The following is a 16697-nucleotide window of genomic DNA, read 5'->3' as shown; positions in this document are numbered from 1 at the left end:
TGGTATAATTACACATTTGATCACTGTTACTTATATATATATATATTATCAATTTGGTCCTAATTTTAATAAATTAAAATAAACTTAACCCTCAAATCTTAATTTTAAAAGATTTTAAAAGGTATGGCATATTCTATATTTAAAACGAAATAATTTTTTTACTATAAATTCTATTTATGGTTCTTAGAAGCATACCGTCAATGGTATCATAACCTCTTTTGATTGTAAGGAAAATATAGTTGATTAGCCCATGCATATAAAATTCACTGGACAAAATTTTTGTCCTACTACTATTTGTAAATGACATTCTACTAAAAAAAAGGTGATATAATATAACCTGTAAAACTAAGAAATTTTTATCTAGTAAATTTCTAATAGAAAATGTGACATATATTTTTTTCACGTTTGACAAAATCTTCCTTTAAAATTTTAAAAATTCACCTCCTACCATAAAAATTTATGTTCATCTTTAATAAAAGTTTACATTGATAAGATTCTCGATGGACTTAGCATGAAAAAAATTTCACTAAAAGATTGACCTATATCAAAAGGGCGATAAATTTAGTTTGCTTTAAATTTAATATCATAAATTATTGCTTGAGTTATTCAATTTTTTAGAAAAAAGATTTGTTATAAATATAAAATATATCATAACTTTTAAAATTAAAATAAATTAAAATAAAAAGTTGAATTTTGGTAATTATACATGGCATCATTTGATTTGAGGGTTAAGTTTATTTTAATTTATTTAAATTAGGACTAAATTGATAGAATATATAAGTAACAATGACCAAAATGTGTAATTATACCAAATATTTTAACTGGCACATAAGCTTTTCCCTTAAATATTAACGGCGAGTGACTTAATTGAATGCATTTAAATAGCTGAGTGACCCGATTGACAAAATTTTAAAAATATTGGTTTAAATGAAAAGGGACAATAATTAAGTGGTAACTGATATAGTTTACCATTTATTTTAGTTAATTTATCTTTAAATTTTTAACTAATTTATAACCATACGTTGAGTCATTTAGCATTTAAATTTTTATAAATTAAATTAATGGTGCTCGTCGTTAGTGATGCTCATCGCTGCTCGTCGAGCGTAGAAGAATCATCATGGGTTTAAGATACCTTTTTTACTAAAATAAAATATTTAATTTATTATTTTTCTCCATAAAATTTTACATCGAAATCTTAAAACAATCAATTTCATATGCCTTAACTATGCAAATTATTGCAGTTTGGCTTAATACCTAAAATGGCTCAAGTAGTATACTGACATTCTCACTTTGACCCTCTTTTTATATCAACTTACCGAACAATTTCGTTGATAAAAGAGAGTGTTTATAATGTCACTCAATTAGGTTTCTCCCGGTATAAAAAATATATATTGAAAAATGTAAAAAAATTCAAATAAAATCCTAAAATGCTTTTAAAAAATTCTTTAAAATAATAAAAATAACTAAAAGTTTAAAATTTTTAATTGTTTTTATGATTTTTGTTTTTTGAAAAATAAATTAAACATAATTATATATATATTTTTAAAATGTCATGCCATGAGATGTGTTGGATGCAGACGTTACTTCTAGGCGATGATTTCGTTTCAATTGACTTCTCGTGTCGAATACTAAAACTTTGCTTGTAGGCTTGACCATGGTATAAGGTGAGACCATTTTTCCTGACCCTTAAGAACAGTGTGAGCATGAGTAAGTTATGAAACCGACGTTGGATTTTATTTTTAGAAAGTATTTTAAAAATTCAGAGGTAAGATATTATAAAATTTTAAAGATACAAATATAAAATTAATATATAAAATATAAAAATAATTTAAAGTTATTTAAGGATCGATCCATCCACGATGAGGTTCACAATTGATTTATTCCGTCAATCAGCTTGAAAAGAGGGGATAAAAGCATTTTGAGTGGCTTCATTCTCCCATTAAGTTTTTAACGACGGGTACTAAAATGAAATAAAAACTAAACGTTAGGTATGGTTTTGGAAAAAATGAATGTTTAGGTACCAAAACAAATCACAATTGATAGTTTAGGTACTAAACGCGTTAATTTTTTAACAGCGTGGTACTAAAATGAAATGAAAACTAAACGTTAGGTATGATTTGGAAAAAAAATGAAAGTTTAGGTACTAAAATAGACCAAAACTGATAGTTTAGGTACTAAACGCAATAAATTTTTAAAGACGGGTACTAAAATGAAATGAAAACTAAACGTTGGATATGGTTTTGAAAAAAAAATGAAAGTTTAGGTATCAAAACAAATCACAAATGATAGTTTAGGTACTAAATGCGTTAATTTTTAACGACAAAGTACTAAAATGAAATGAAAACTAAATGTTAGATATGGTTTTGAAAAAAATTGAAAGTTTAGATACTAAAACTGACCAAAACTGATAGTTTAGGTACTAAACACATTAAATTTTTAACGACGAGTACTAAAATGAAAACTAAACGTTAGGTATGATTTTGAAAAAATTGGAAGTTTAGGTACTAAAACAGACCAAAACTGATAGTTTAGGTACTAAACGCGTTAATGTTTTAACGACATGGTACTAAAATAGAATGAAAACTAAACGTTAGATATGATTTTGAAAAACTTAAAAGTTTAGGTACTAAAACAGACCAAAATTGATAGTTTAGGTACTAAACGCAGTAAGTTTTTAACAACAGTTACTAAAATGAAATGAAACTAAAAGTTAGGTATGATTTTGAAAAAAATTGAAATTTTAGGTACCAAGACAAATCACAAATGATAATTTAGGCACTAAATGCGTTAATTTTTTAACGACAAAGTACTAAAATGAAATGAAAACTAAATGTTAGATATGGTTTTGAAAAAATTAAAAGTTTATAGTTTAGGTACTAAACACATTAAATTTTTAACGACGAGTACTAAAATGAAAACTAAACGTTAGGTATGATTTTGAAAAAATTGAAAGTTTAGGTACTAAAACAAACTACAACTAATAGTTTAGGTACCAAACGTGTTAATTATTTATCAGTGGTATTAAAATGAAATGAAAACTAAACATTATGTATGATTTTGAAAAAATTAAAAGTTTAAGTACTAAAACAGACTAAAACTAATAATTTAGGTAATGGATTTTTAATTTATCCAAAAACTAATTAAGTCAAATAAAAATAGTATTGATAATTTGACTAAATTTCAAGTTCAAATACATAAGTTATATATATATATATATTGTTTACACTAATTAAAAATAGGGATGAGACGATTTAAGGAAAAATATTTTTGTTTAAAAAATTTGACATTGTTTCACTTCAATAAACAAGTGCAAGGAAAAATAGGGATGAGACGATGAGGTTCACAATTGTTTTCTTCCGTCAAAAGGCCCTTGAAAAGATGGCATAAAAGCATTTCGAGTGGCTTCATTCTCCCATTCTAGCTGTTCCCACCAGTCTTGGGGTCCCTGAATGGTGATGTGATTCCCTTTTGCGCTGTCAGAGTTGAGAGGAAGCTTCTTCAGTTTAGGACAATTGCCTATTTTAATATGTTTCAGACATGGGAAGGGTAGGGCATCCCAGTATATGCTCTTCAATTCCGGTAGATCCCATAGACGAAGATATAGAAGGTTCAGAAATGGTGTAGGGTATGGAATTCCCACCACATCTGCAACTTCTCCATGTTTTCCCTCGCTCAGTATTTCTTCCATCTCTGAACAATTCCATATCCCGAGATACCTTAGATTTGGAGTAAGAAACAGCCAGGTAACGTCCTTCAATTTGTTACAACTAAAAATTCTAACTTCCCTCAATGTGTGGAAGCCTGAAGTGTAATTCGTACTCGGAGAACCCCTGGTATGCAGTTTTTCCATTTTCATCTCCTCCATGTTTCCACAGCCACGGATGTCTAACATCTCCAGACGCTCCATGTGTTCTAAACATAAAACATTAAACACATTTGTCTCCTGAAAAGTAAACTCTAGTGCTTCGGTGCTGCATCGAAACAAGTGGTGGCTTAGAAAACTTTGTATAGCAGACATGCTTTGTATCTCTGGTATCCTTAATATATTCAGATGTTGCAGACTTTTCAATTCCACTATAACCTTTTCATTATCATTCCCATCCAGAACATTGTCTTCCTTCGGGAAACCTCCTCTTACAGCCACGTCAATCCCCAACCTGAATATTTGCAACTTGGAAAAACTAGATATCAAATTCTGTGGGATTCTTCTGAGTCTCAACATTTCACTCATGTCCAACATTTTCAGTTTTGTCAAAGATTTCAACTCCATTTGCAACTCTGTAATACGAGTTCCGGATAGATCAAGACATTCTAGAGAAATCAATTGTGAAATTCCCTTTGGTAGTGCTTTTAAATCTCTGTTCCACGACAAATCCAAAACAGTAAGATGAGGCATAAACTGAAAGAAACCATCATTGATCACCTGCAGCTTATTTTGGCTAAGAAACAAAGTTCGAAGGCTAGGGCATTTAGGGGTTCCTCTCAGAACTTTAATCTGATTTTTCATCACCGACATTCTTTTTGCACCTTCCCATGCCTTAACATCTGGCTCCTCTAGTAATTGAGCCCCTGCTTTTACAAAGAAACTCTTCTCTTTCTCTTCCTCTTTAGGCTCGCATGCTATCCACAAACCCATGTCTCGGATCACATCATGCATCTTCACTTGATTTTCCCCATAAATTGATTCTTCTGCTCTTTCCAATAAACATGCACTAAGAAGAGAGTTGATAATGTTGTCTCCTTGCATTTGAGCTTCACTAAATCTATCAAATTCGTTCAGTAGCCCTTCACAAAACCAATATTCCACCAATGTCTTTGTGGGAATATTGTAATCCTCGGGATACAGACAACAGTACAGGAGGCAACATTTCATTGTGGAAGACAAATTATCATAACTGAATTTTAAAAGCGGATATACCTCCTTTTCCATTTTAGGTAACGTCGATCGCTTCAACTTTTCGATTGCGTATCTCCATTCCCCAGGTGTTCTCTTGCGAGCCATGGCACGACCGATCGTAATTAGTGCAAGAGGCAGTCCATCGCACTCTTTGGCTACATGTTCGGCTAGTTTTGGAATATCTGGATGGCTGTTGAGGGTTTCATCTCCAACCTTGTCTTGGAACAATTTCCAAGCCTCTTCTGATTTAAGACACTCCAGTTCCAAGTTCTTTTGAGCTTCCATCTCGCCACAAACCTCCAATGATCGAGTAGTGAAAATTAGTTTGGAACCATTTTCTTTGCTTGGTTTTGGAATCCCAACTTTGTTCAAATCCACCCTCTCCCATAGATCATCCAATAATACAACAAATCTCTTGTGGCGCAAGACTCCATAGATATCTTCAGCTTTTTGGTCAACACTTCTATTTTTCCAAGATTCATCCGAAAACCCAATTCTCCCACCAATCCTGTCTTGAATCTTTTCAACATTGTAATCTTTAGACACCAGCGACCAGATTACAATGTCGAAACCCTGTAGTGTGGTGCTGAACTTGTTGTTGATTTGGGTCAAGAGTGTTGTCTTTCCAACGCCTCCTATGCCGTAGAGGCCAATGATCCCCACATCGTTGTCCATGATACAGCTCCATACCTTGTCGATGGTGGATTCAAGAGCAACTGTCCGATCCTCAGGTCTTACTACAACTGAAGCTGCTGGCCGAGTCTCTGCTACCCTATCAAAAACTCCTTTACTCATGTGATCTCTTATATCTTGAAGCATTTTGGCCACCTTTTTCCCAAACTTGTAGGTAGACAGGCAATTCTTGGAGAGGCAACCGCCGAGACACAAGTTATTTATTTGTTGAGGGCCATCTGCAATCAGATTTTCCGCCTCTGTTATCATAGTTTCTGCTTTCGAAAGCCATAGCTGAACTTGATCGAGTCGCTTCAGTTGTCGCTGCTCCGCCAGATCAACCTCCCGTTGCACATCATTCTTTTGTACCCTCAGCTCTGCAAGAGCAGCAGCTAAAGCTGGAAGAGTTTCTTTAAGCTTGCACACGTAATTAGCCCGTCCAACAATGCAATCCCAACCACGAATGAGGATATTTTCAAAACTACATTGTACAGAGAAGCAATTGCCCATGATTCTGGTAATACTTGGGGCTTTCAAAATCAAACTAGACTTCCTGGTGAGAGGATCTGGAATTTGATGATTGTGAAGAAAAACAAGCAAGTGAAATTGAACACACACAAACACAAAAACAATCTAGAGATTGATTTTTGTTAGGAAGGAAAGGGGAAACAAAAACAAGAAAGAAGAAATCAAAGCTTCAGAAAGAAATTGCTCCAAAATAAAGGATGCGCTTTTGGTTTTGGTTTGGAAGATGAGTACTGAGTAGGCAAAGGATTTGTGCTATGAAATTACTGCAAAATGCAGAGAAAACCCTTCAACTAACAACAAATATGGAATAAGAATAATGGGTATTTATCTTTTCTCGATTGTTCTTTAGTAGTGGATTGGTAAGAAAAGAGGAATCTTTCTTTAAAAATTGCAACTCGTTCGGTAGTGATTGGTCTGTGCATGGCCCAGGCATTTCTTTTACCGACATGACATGATGCAAAGACGACTAAGAGAAAGTAAAAGTCTTGGCACTCTACTTTTTCGAGATGTCGTAAAGCATAGTTGATTGGCATTTTCTAAACAAAAGGTGATCCATTCAGTAGGAACGGATAACATTTGCTCTCACACTGTCCTTGGAGCTTCAATAATTGCGTTTGATTACATTGAAGCATGGAGTCCCAATTATTTGCAATATTTTTTTAGGGGGGGACATATGAAAATCACTTTGAATGTAGTTTCACTGCTTAATCAACGATATTGATCAACTCCTAATGTTAATGTATTCAATTTGAAGGTTTTTTTTACTCAAAAATTACCCTAAAAATAAAATATTCTCTATCAATCATCATTTTTCAAACACCCTTATCACGAATGACGGATCACATCATGCATCTTCACATATTCCATTCCATCAAATAATTCGGTAAATACTTGGGGAGAGGATCTGGAATTTTTGGTGAGTGGAAGAAAGCAAATGAAACTGAAAACAATAGAGAAGAAATCAAAGTTGCACAAAGGAATTGGTGCAAAATAAAGGATGCGTTTTTGGTGTCGTTTTGGAAGGAAAGTACTGAGCAGGGAAAGGATTTGTGGTATGAGATTACTGCAGACTGCAGAGAAAACCCTTCAACAAACAATAATTAAGGGATCCAAAGTACATATTTTTGTTCTCTTTTTGCCCTTTTTCAATTGTGCTACAGTGGATTGGTGAGAAAAGGGGAATCTTCCTACGCAACCAGTTGGTCTGTGCATGGCCCCATGACAGGACATGAAGACGACTTAGAAAAATCATGCAGACCTGATGAGAACCAATACAAACAGGAGCTGTTTGATTGAGAAGAAAACAGTAAACCGCTCTAACACTTCCCTTGAAGTTGCGTTGAGGGATTTGATTTGTTTGAAGCCGCGTTTCAAATTCAATTATTTGAAAGACTTCTCCACTACATTTACAAGAGCTGTTATGGCCATTGTTGATAAAATCTCTAAACTTTTGAACAGATTCTGAAAGTCGAAGCTTTGCTATTCAAGTTAAGCTTCAAGTTAGAACAAGATTTGGTGGAATCCTCTAAAATTTGAAGAAAATTATAAGTTTGAGTTAAATGAATGTAGCTAATATTGAGTTTGTTGATGAATTTATATATTATATGCATTGTTTAATAAAGATTATGTACATTACTATGCTAAATATTCATTTGCTCTTTTACTGACATGATATGATAGCAAAGACATTAAAAAAAAGTCTTTAGGTTATATCTTAGGACGAGTATCGTAACTTTTTATAATAATTTGGATAATATTTTAGGTTGAAATCGAAAATATTAATTTTTCTTTAATAAATTATGTAAATTCATAACTATTCCAATTGTACCCTAAAAAGTTACAGTCAAGATATTTTTGTTTGTAACCGAAATTATTACCAATGATGTAAAGTTTTAGAGTAAAACATGTAATATTTTAAGTTAAAACGCGTCATAAATTAACCTACCGCCGAAGTCATCATCAAGATATTCTTGATTCTCTTCAAGCTCGCATGCTATCCACAAACACATGTCACGGATGACATCGTGCATCTTCACAAATTCTTCTACCTCAGGTGATTCATTAGTTCTTTTCAATAAGCATGCACTAAGAAGAGAGTTGACAATGTGGTCTCCTTGCATTTGGGCTTCACTAATTTTTATTCTTCCATGATTCATCCGAAAAACCAATTTTTCCACCAATCTTATTTTGAATCCTTTCAACATTATAATCTTTAGACACCAGAACCCAAATTACAATGTCGAAACCCTTTGGTGTGGTGCTGAACTTGTTGGTGATTTTGGTCAAGAATGTTGTCTTTCCAACCCCTCCGATGCCGTATAGGCCAATGATCCCCACATCTTCGTTCATGATGCAGCTCCATACCTTGTCGAGTGTGGATTCAAGAGCAACAGTCTGCTCGTCAGGTCATAATACTACTGAAGCTGCGGGCTGAGTCTCAGCTACCTTCTCGAAAACTCCTTTACTCATGTGATCCGTTATGTCTTGATTCATTTTGGCCACCTTTTTCCCAAACTCGTAGGTAGAAAGGCAATTCTTTTGAAACACAGCATCCGAGACACAAGTTATTTATTTGTCGAGGGGCATCTGCAATCAAATTTTCTGCCTCTATTATCATAGTTTCCGCTTTTGAAAGCCATAGCCGTACTTGCTCGAACCTAGCCGTCAGATTTCTACCTCAAGTCGATAACTCAGCTCATATAGGAGGGTTCATCTCCGGACTACTAGCTGTATTTGTCCTTCTAATACGACCTCAGTTCGGTACATAAGCCCGAGACACATTCCAGAGGGATATCGGATAAAACATAAAGTCCCAAAGCGCAGATTGTACCAATATGTGTTATTTTCTCTTTAGTTCTTGTGATTATCGGGTAAATTTTTTGATCTGCCGAAGATTTCAAAACCGGAACTAACCTGACTTTCAGCTTACTCTCTGCTTCTTTTTTGCAGATTTGCAGTTGCCTTAGAGAGGCTACTTGCGGGCAAAGCTATTTAAAACATACCTTGCATTATGCATTAGGAGACCATTCCATGTATGATTATGTGCAGTGAAAAATCGAGTTTTAGGTACATTTCGACACGATTTCACGAGGCAGAGTTAGAACTCTGGATCGCTATAGGATTATTATATGTTTAAACATCAGGACTCATATGCAGCAGGAGGAAACAATGTAATAAACACGACACCGACACATTTAAACACGATAAATGCTTAATATATGTATCATATTCATAGTGAGACATTTCATAATTTACAACATAAACAATCAAGAAACAAGATGAAACATTAGGACTCATATACAGCAGGGCTTATCATGATGCCCTCCATTTTTGTGTGATATATGACTTAGTATTCATTGTATTGCTTCATATCTCGCACGAATCCAAATACCCGAAAATCGCATACCGGTTGTTCGTGACGTTGTCATACATGAAGTCCCTTACGAGCCTGCAATCGGCGCAAATCGAAAACAAAGAAATGATGACAGAGATCACCATTGAGAAGAAGAAAGGGATGACTTACAAGGGTATGAATTGCATGAAGAATGCAAGCTGAGCGAAAGGAAATTCCAGGTATTTCGTGATCAACTCATAAATATTTTATATTTCCATAGCTGCCATAAATTACTCACTTCATCTTCTCCCAATATTTTTTTGTTTGGTTTCCCTCCAGATTTTCGTAGCTTGTGTCATGATTAATCCAGAGCAACTCATGTCGCACACCTGGTTTTGATGGTGAGTCTCTCAGCAGAAGTTTTATTCATACACAAGGACTCGAAATCGAGACATATTTAAACCAATATTAAACTATTTATCACTAGAACCAACTTCGTTAGTAATTATTCTTTAATCCTATTATTAGTAACTAATACAAAAACTCAGTCTTTGACCACTCTCTAGTAGATATGAGAGTTATCCAAAGTTTGAATTTTAGATTAGGTTTTAACTGACAACTTGATTAAGGACCGAATTGAAATCAAATATTCGAAGAGAAATTAAAAACACGATAATTAAGTATTTAAATTTAAATTATGAGGGTAAGTGTTAATTTATTTAATATTTAATTTATAAGAACTTAAATTATTATTAGATAAAAAAAACCAAATGTTAGAATTCCTCTGCTCATGAGAAAAAGGGTAGGAATTGAAGTCCAAGTTTTTGATCAATTTTTGAGTCATCTATGTAAAAGATAATACAAAATCTCACAAGTAAACCTTAATTGGAATATATTGACTATCAAATATCTAGTAGAATGATACATTAAGTCTCTTAAGAAAATGTTTTAAGTTTAAATCCCGACATTGTGAATAGAGAAAACCGAATTGGGAAAATCGTTCTTGTAATAATGATAGTATGATAATAACGAATGTAGAACGATCACAAAATAAAGAACACTAAAATTTAAGTAAAAAATCATTTCAAAAAAAAATATTGACAAAAGTGAAGAAAGAATTTATTATACTGAAAAAATATAAGAAGTTAGAGCGTCTAAATGGGATTTACAATCTATACAAATTATCTTTAAACCCTAATCTCTAGTACCTATGTATAGGGACGAGTTTCTTGTTTATTATACTGAGTTTTCTGTTCTTCACCGGCTTGCAAATGGAAGAAAGAAAGTGAAGTGATACACATATTGAACTTCTCCTACTATAGTCGATCCTCCTTTTAACCTCTATTTAAGTGATTTTCTTCTTAATTACCTCTTGTTCCATCAAAAGAGAATTTGGGTCACATAATTCTAACATGATAAATCTTTGTATGATTCAATCCAAATAATCGATCGATAGATATTATCAATGATATTAAAAAAATAAACGAGGATATGAAAGGGTTAACCAAAGAAGTAGAGATTAATTGATCATGGTCCCATATAAAAGTGAGAGAATCACCACCTATATTTTTGTGCTTTTCATTATTAAGTAAATATTACCACACTATTGTTCCAGGTTCCATTGCTCTCTTTGAAAACTTCATCATGATCGTCATCTACAACATACATAAGACAAAACAAAATAAAACATACCCATTTCGCCACGTGTCCTCCTTCCAATTTTGTCAGTCTTTGCCTTGTTTAGCGTGCGTTTTTCTTTTCCATTTTTAACTGGTTTTTTTAACCTCCCCCCCCCCACCCCATACTTCAATGCAGACTGCAGTAACTATCTCACTGTAAGTTGGAAAAAGTGCAGCAGAAAACCACTGTGTATGCTGTTTTATCTCACTGTAAGTCTCTAATTTAAAATATGTTGATTAAGAGGATTTTCTCTTTTTCTTTAAAGACGTTCGACTTTTGTCCTTAATTTTGTTGATCGACGCTGGCACCAGTGGCGGAGCCACGACTTGGTTAGAGTGGGCACATGTTCACCTTGAAATCTAAATTTTTATTTATTTATTTTGTTGATGGTGATCACCCTGAAATCTGAATTTTTTTTGATTAGTTACTTATTTTAAGAATGATGTCCACACTGAAATTTTATTTGTACCCGTCCCATTTAAAAATGTTATGTTGTTAACACATGTGTTTTTTATCCTGGAAAGTATTTCTGGGTCCGCCACTGGACGACACTAACTATAATGTTGATCGCTGATTTTCCTTCTTTTTCATCTATTTTCTTATATTGCATCTTTATTTTTTTTTTATGTTTTTTAATTTCTAATACATTTGCCTTCATGACATGATTTTATACACTTTTATCTACCTTTTGGCACGTTTTCAATCTTTTCTACTAGTCGTTTGGTCTTTCTTTTTTTGTTTAATTTTTTTAGGTTTGAATTTGACATCACATCGATTGATCAAGGTGACGTTTTATTTGTTGTCCTACCTTGGACCCTTGGATGAATTTGGATATGCGGTTGTGCTCGGAGATAGTTTTCTCAAGACGCTCGACTCTTATTTGGGATTCGATGGTCTTTCAGTAGCTTGATCCCCTATTGTTGTTCTTTTGTCAGTACAGATCTGTTCACATCTTTATTTTTTCAAGTTTTTAGATGTATTTTTTAACATTTTCTTTATATGACCTTAGGTAACTAGTTTCATGTCAATGATTATAGAAAATGTCCTAATTATACGTTTAGTTTACACTTATAATTGTAAATTATTATTGTAATTTTAGAATTTTCTTTTTTAATAAAACTAGCGGCTTCGATTTACATAAAAAAATTACGTTGGCGGGATGTGTGCGCGGTTAATAAAACTAGTGGTTTTGACTTTTGAGTGTTGGAGTTGGGGTCCAAGCTCTCAAACTTTAAATAGCTCTTGAACTTGAAAACTTTCATGACATTCTTTCTTATTCCCAGCAAAACAAAGAAAAACCCTAGACCCCGGTAAGTTTGAGACCTACAAACAGAGGAAGAGAAGTATCTTCTTCCTAACGAAACCTGGCCCATCATTGTTTTCGAGTTGAAGTTTGCTAAAACTCGAACAGTTTCAACAGTCCCAGCGGCCAAAACTGGTCTGCCGGGGTGGATGTTGGTTGGCCGCCGATTGGTTGCGAGCAGACGCGAACCGTCTGCTCGCATTACTCTTCAACCAGGGTATACTCGACGAGCAATTCTTGCAGCTCCAACAACTCCAAGATGAATCGTCGCCCAACTTCGTATCGGAAGTCGTCAACATTCATTTCCACGAATCGGAGAAGCTTCTGAGGAACCTCAGATCATTGCTGTAAATGCTCGTTTATTTTTCTCAAAGAGTGGGAATTATTTTCATTTTTCTCCTTGTTGGGTTAATTCATTGATTTTGATAATGTATGGCGTAGGATGGATAGAGAGTTCTCGGGTTACAATAAGATGGGAATCCATTTGAATCCGTTCATGGGAAGCAGCTCCAGCATTGGTGCTAAAAGGATAAGAAATGTCTGCGTTGCGTTTCGAGCCGCTTCTGAGCAGAACAACCGTGCTGGGTATGCATGCTGCATTACACCCTTATTCCTCTACTTTTGTTCCTTCTAGGCCCCCTAACCCCAACTCTAGTATTATATTAATTCGGAAGTTACACTTCTGTTGTTATGTCTCTCTCTTTTGAGATCTTCGGAGTTTCTTAAATTTTTTAAAGCTTTATATATCCCGACTAGCTATAATTCATTGACATAACCACAGACAGATTCATTTGATTTTTCAGAGTTAAATTTATTATTCGATGCTAGTGTATAAAGTCATGTAAGGCACGATTTAATGACATTGGTGTGGTAACTAGATGTTTTGGCATTGGATGTAGGTGCCGGAGAGCATTAGAGCTGCTAGAACACGAGTATTGTTTCCTCAAGAATAAATTGCATGAACTCTTCCAGGTACCATTTTTCTGAAAAACCATAAACCCAATTTCATGACCATTAATTGCTCACTTACCATTGTCAAACATCATAAATGATTCAGATACAGCAGCAAAGAGTGCTAGCAGCTGGTGCAAGATACCCGATGCAGAACTAAAGCCAAAGTCTTTAATAACATAACATGCGGGTGGGTGGGGGGACTTCAAATTTTTGCTAAAATCCAAGCAAAGCTCTGTACTTTTGAATGCAACTGATGTCTTGATTGAATTATCTGAAGAGAAATCTCCAAATCAGCATTAACGGCTTCCCTCAGTGCTTCTTTGTCATTATTTATAGTGTAACGAATTGTGAGGGTTTGACTGTTGGATACTCAAAACTCATCAATCAAATCACACACCAAGTACACACAACCTGCACCAGGCCGTAGGCATTATGTTCAGCTCTCAAACTTTTTGATGCTTCAATCAATCATGGACATGACTGTGTTGTACTTGGTCAGGTATGGGGTTTTTTGTTGTAGACAATACTTGGTCCAAATTCTTATATATCATATTTTAATGTAAAATTTGAGTTACCTTAAAGTACAATCATATCGAATATCATATCGAACTTTAAAGAAAATAAAGGCGAAAGGGTACCTGAGCTCATGTATTTTTCCACAAAAAAAACAATGTGACTGTTCGGATTTGAAGAAGTTCTATAAGATAATAAAAAATATTGTCAACATGGGTGAATTGGCTTTTTGATAAAAATTTAGGGAGTAAGTAGATTTAAAGAGATAGAAAAATGATGCACAATGATTTATAGTGGTCAAGTGAACAAGATAGTTAATTTATTTAATCTGTCATTTTTTTCTTTGTAAACTTTGTTTATTGTAACTTGGTATCTAAGTATTAAAATCTGTTTAAGCATTTTATATAGAGGTGCAAATGGGTCATTCGGGGTATTTTGGGTCGAGATTATATTCGGTTTAATTTTATTCGAGTCGGATCGGATTTGGTTCGGCTGTATGATAAATCGGGTAGGGTCAGATAACGGGTCGGATCAATTTTCTGGTGGGTCAATTTTTGGGTCAGGTGATTATCATATCGGTTGTTTTTCGGTTCGGATCAATACCAAATCAGTTAGATTTCGGGTCGGATCAATATCATATCGATTGATTTTCTGTTTGGGTTAACCTTTGGATCATGTCAACTCAGGTTGAGTTCGTTATGAATCTAATCAAGTATATATACAATTATTCATATATTTTTATAAAAATATGTCTTCTTGTTTGTTAATCTTATCATTTAAGCTTTATTACAATTCTCAATCGTTCAATATTTTAAATTAAATCATCATTTAGATATGATAATTTGACACAAATACGATCCTATAACGTGTGTTACAATTTGTTGCCAAAATTTTATATTGATCTTGCATTAAAGGTTTATAACGGGAACTATTTTATAAAGAAATAAAAAATATTTTTATTAAAAATGTTATTTTCAATCAAAATTTTCAATAAAATATTTAATGTTTAATTATAAATTTAATATTTTTATTAAATTTTAAAAAATAACAAATAACTTTATTTGTTACATTTTAGTTGTAACATAACTAAACTTTCTATTATTTTCATTATAACTCTAATATTAATTTATTATTTCCTTTGTTCGCTTCAGGTCAGATTGGATCGGATTAAATTCAGTTTGGATTGTTTTTGGTTTGGGTTGTTTTCGCTTCAGGTTATTTTTGGTTCAAGTCAAATTAGATATAGGTCCATATTGGGTCAGCTAAATTTTGAATTGGTACGGTTTGGGTCGAGTATGGTTTAGGTTTCAGATCAAAATTGATCATCATGTTCGGTTTAATATCGAGTATTGAGTCGGGCAAATCGGTTCTGATAATCGGATTGAAGTCAAGTTTTCCTGGTTAAATTTTATACGATACCAACTAACCCGAAGCCGTTCTAGAACAATCTGACTGGAAAGACTGTTATAGTGAAGTTCAAGTGAGAGATGGAGTACAAAGGTAATTCGATGGTTTTCTTTTCTTTTATCTTCACTTCCATTACATATTTTTCTTTTAATAAGATTAAAATTTTGCTTCCAAGTAAAAATAAGCTTTATGCATATATATATATATATATAATTAATTTTTTTTGGTATTATTATATTTAATTTTTTGAATATTTTTTAATTTTTAATTTTAAATATTTGTATTTTTTAAAAAAATCAAATAAGCCCTTGAACTTTAATTTTTTTTAAATATTTTTAATTTTAAATATTTGTATTTTAAAAAAAATCAAAAAAACCCCTTGAATTTTAAAAAACCAATTTGACTCATTTACCCTTTATTTTAGTGATCACTAATATAGTTTACCCTTTATTTTAGTTAATTTATCTTTAAATTTTTAACTAATTTATAATCATACGTTGAATCATTTAACATTTAAATTTATATAAATTAAATTAATGGTGTTCATCGCTGCTCGTTGAGCCTAGAAGAATCATCCTGGGTTTAAGATACATTTTTTACTAAAATAAAATATTTAATTTTTTATTTTTCTTCATAAAATTTTAGATCGAAATCTAAAAACAATCAATTTCATATGCCTTAACTATGCAAACTATTGCAGTTTGGATTTTGCTGGACTTTTTTTATTGATAATATTAAAAGAAGGCATAGTTTAATCGGCTAAGGCATAGGATTAGTCATCAACATGACTCAGGTTCAAGCCCCGAGAGCCACGGACTTTTTCAAAAGATAAAAATGATATTGAAAGAAGGCTTAATACCTAAAATGGCTAAGTAGTATACCGACATTCTCACTTTGACTCTCTTTTTATATCAACTGACCGAACGATTTCGTTGATAAAAGAGAGTGTTTATAATGTCACTCAATTAGGTTTCTCCCGGTATAAAAAATATATATTGAAAAATGTAAAAAAATTCAAATAAAATCCTAACCGTGAGATGTGTCATGCCATGAGCATGAGATGTGTTTCTTAATTGTTTTTATGATTTTTGTTTTTTGAAAAATAAATTAAACATAATTATATATATATTTTTAAAATGTCATGCCATGAGATGTGTTGGATGCAGACGTTACTTCTAGGCGATGATTTCGTTTCAATTGACTTCTCGTGTCGAATACTAAAACTTTGCTTGTAGGCTTGACCATGGTATAAGGTAAGACCATTTTTCCTGACCCTTAAGAACAGTGTGAGCATGAGTAAGTTATGAAACCCACGTTGGATTTTATTTTTAGAAAGTATATTAAAAACTCAGAGGTAAGATATTATAAAATTTTAAAGATACAAATATAAAATTAATATATAAAATATA

At 33.0% G+C, this 16697-nt stretch overlaps 1 protein-coding gene and 1 pseudogene across 1 annotated transcript; one reads left to right on the top strand and one right to left on the bottom strand.

Annotated features, from left to right (window-relative positions):
• Positions 1 to 3340: 3340 nt before the first annotated feature.
• On the bottom strand, positions 3341 to 6079 carry LOC120208529 (probable disease resistance protein At1g12290). The gene has a single exon (XM_039207771.1). The coding sequence runs from the start codon at positions 6077 to 6079 to the stop codon at positions 3341 to 3343; it is 2739 nt and encodes a 912-aa protein (XP_039063702.1).
• A 2254-nt stretch (positions 6080 to 8333) lies between these two features.
• On the top strand, positions 8334 to 13525 carry LOC120208528 (annotated as a pseudogene).
• The last annotated feature ends 3172 nt before the right edge of the window (positions 13526 to 16697 follow it).

The sequence above is a fragment of the Hibiscus syriacus genome, unplaced genomic scaffold (genome assembly GCF_006381635.1).
Source record: "Hibiscus syriacus cultivar Baekdansim isolate YM2019G1 unplaced genomic scaffold, ASM638163v2 tig00016571_pilon, whole genome shotgun sequence".
Taxonomy (NCBI): Eukaryota; Viridiplantae; Streptophyta; class Magnoliopsida; order Malvales; family Malvaceae; genus Hibiscus; species Hibiscus syriacus.
Note: the sequence above shows the minus strand (reverse complement) of the source record. Positions and strands in the feature narration are given on the sequence as shown.

Coding starts and splice junctions, on each gene's coding strand:
- LOC120208529 (XM_039207771.1), bottom strand. CDS start 6,079: ATGGGCAATTGCTTCTCTGTACAATGTAGTTTTGAAAATATCCTCATT.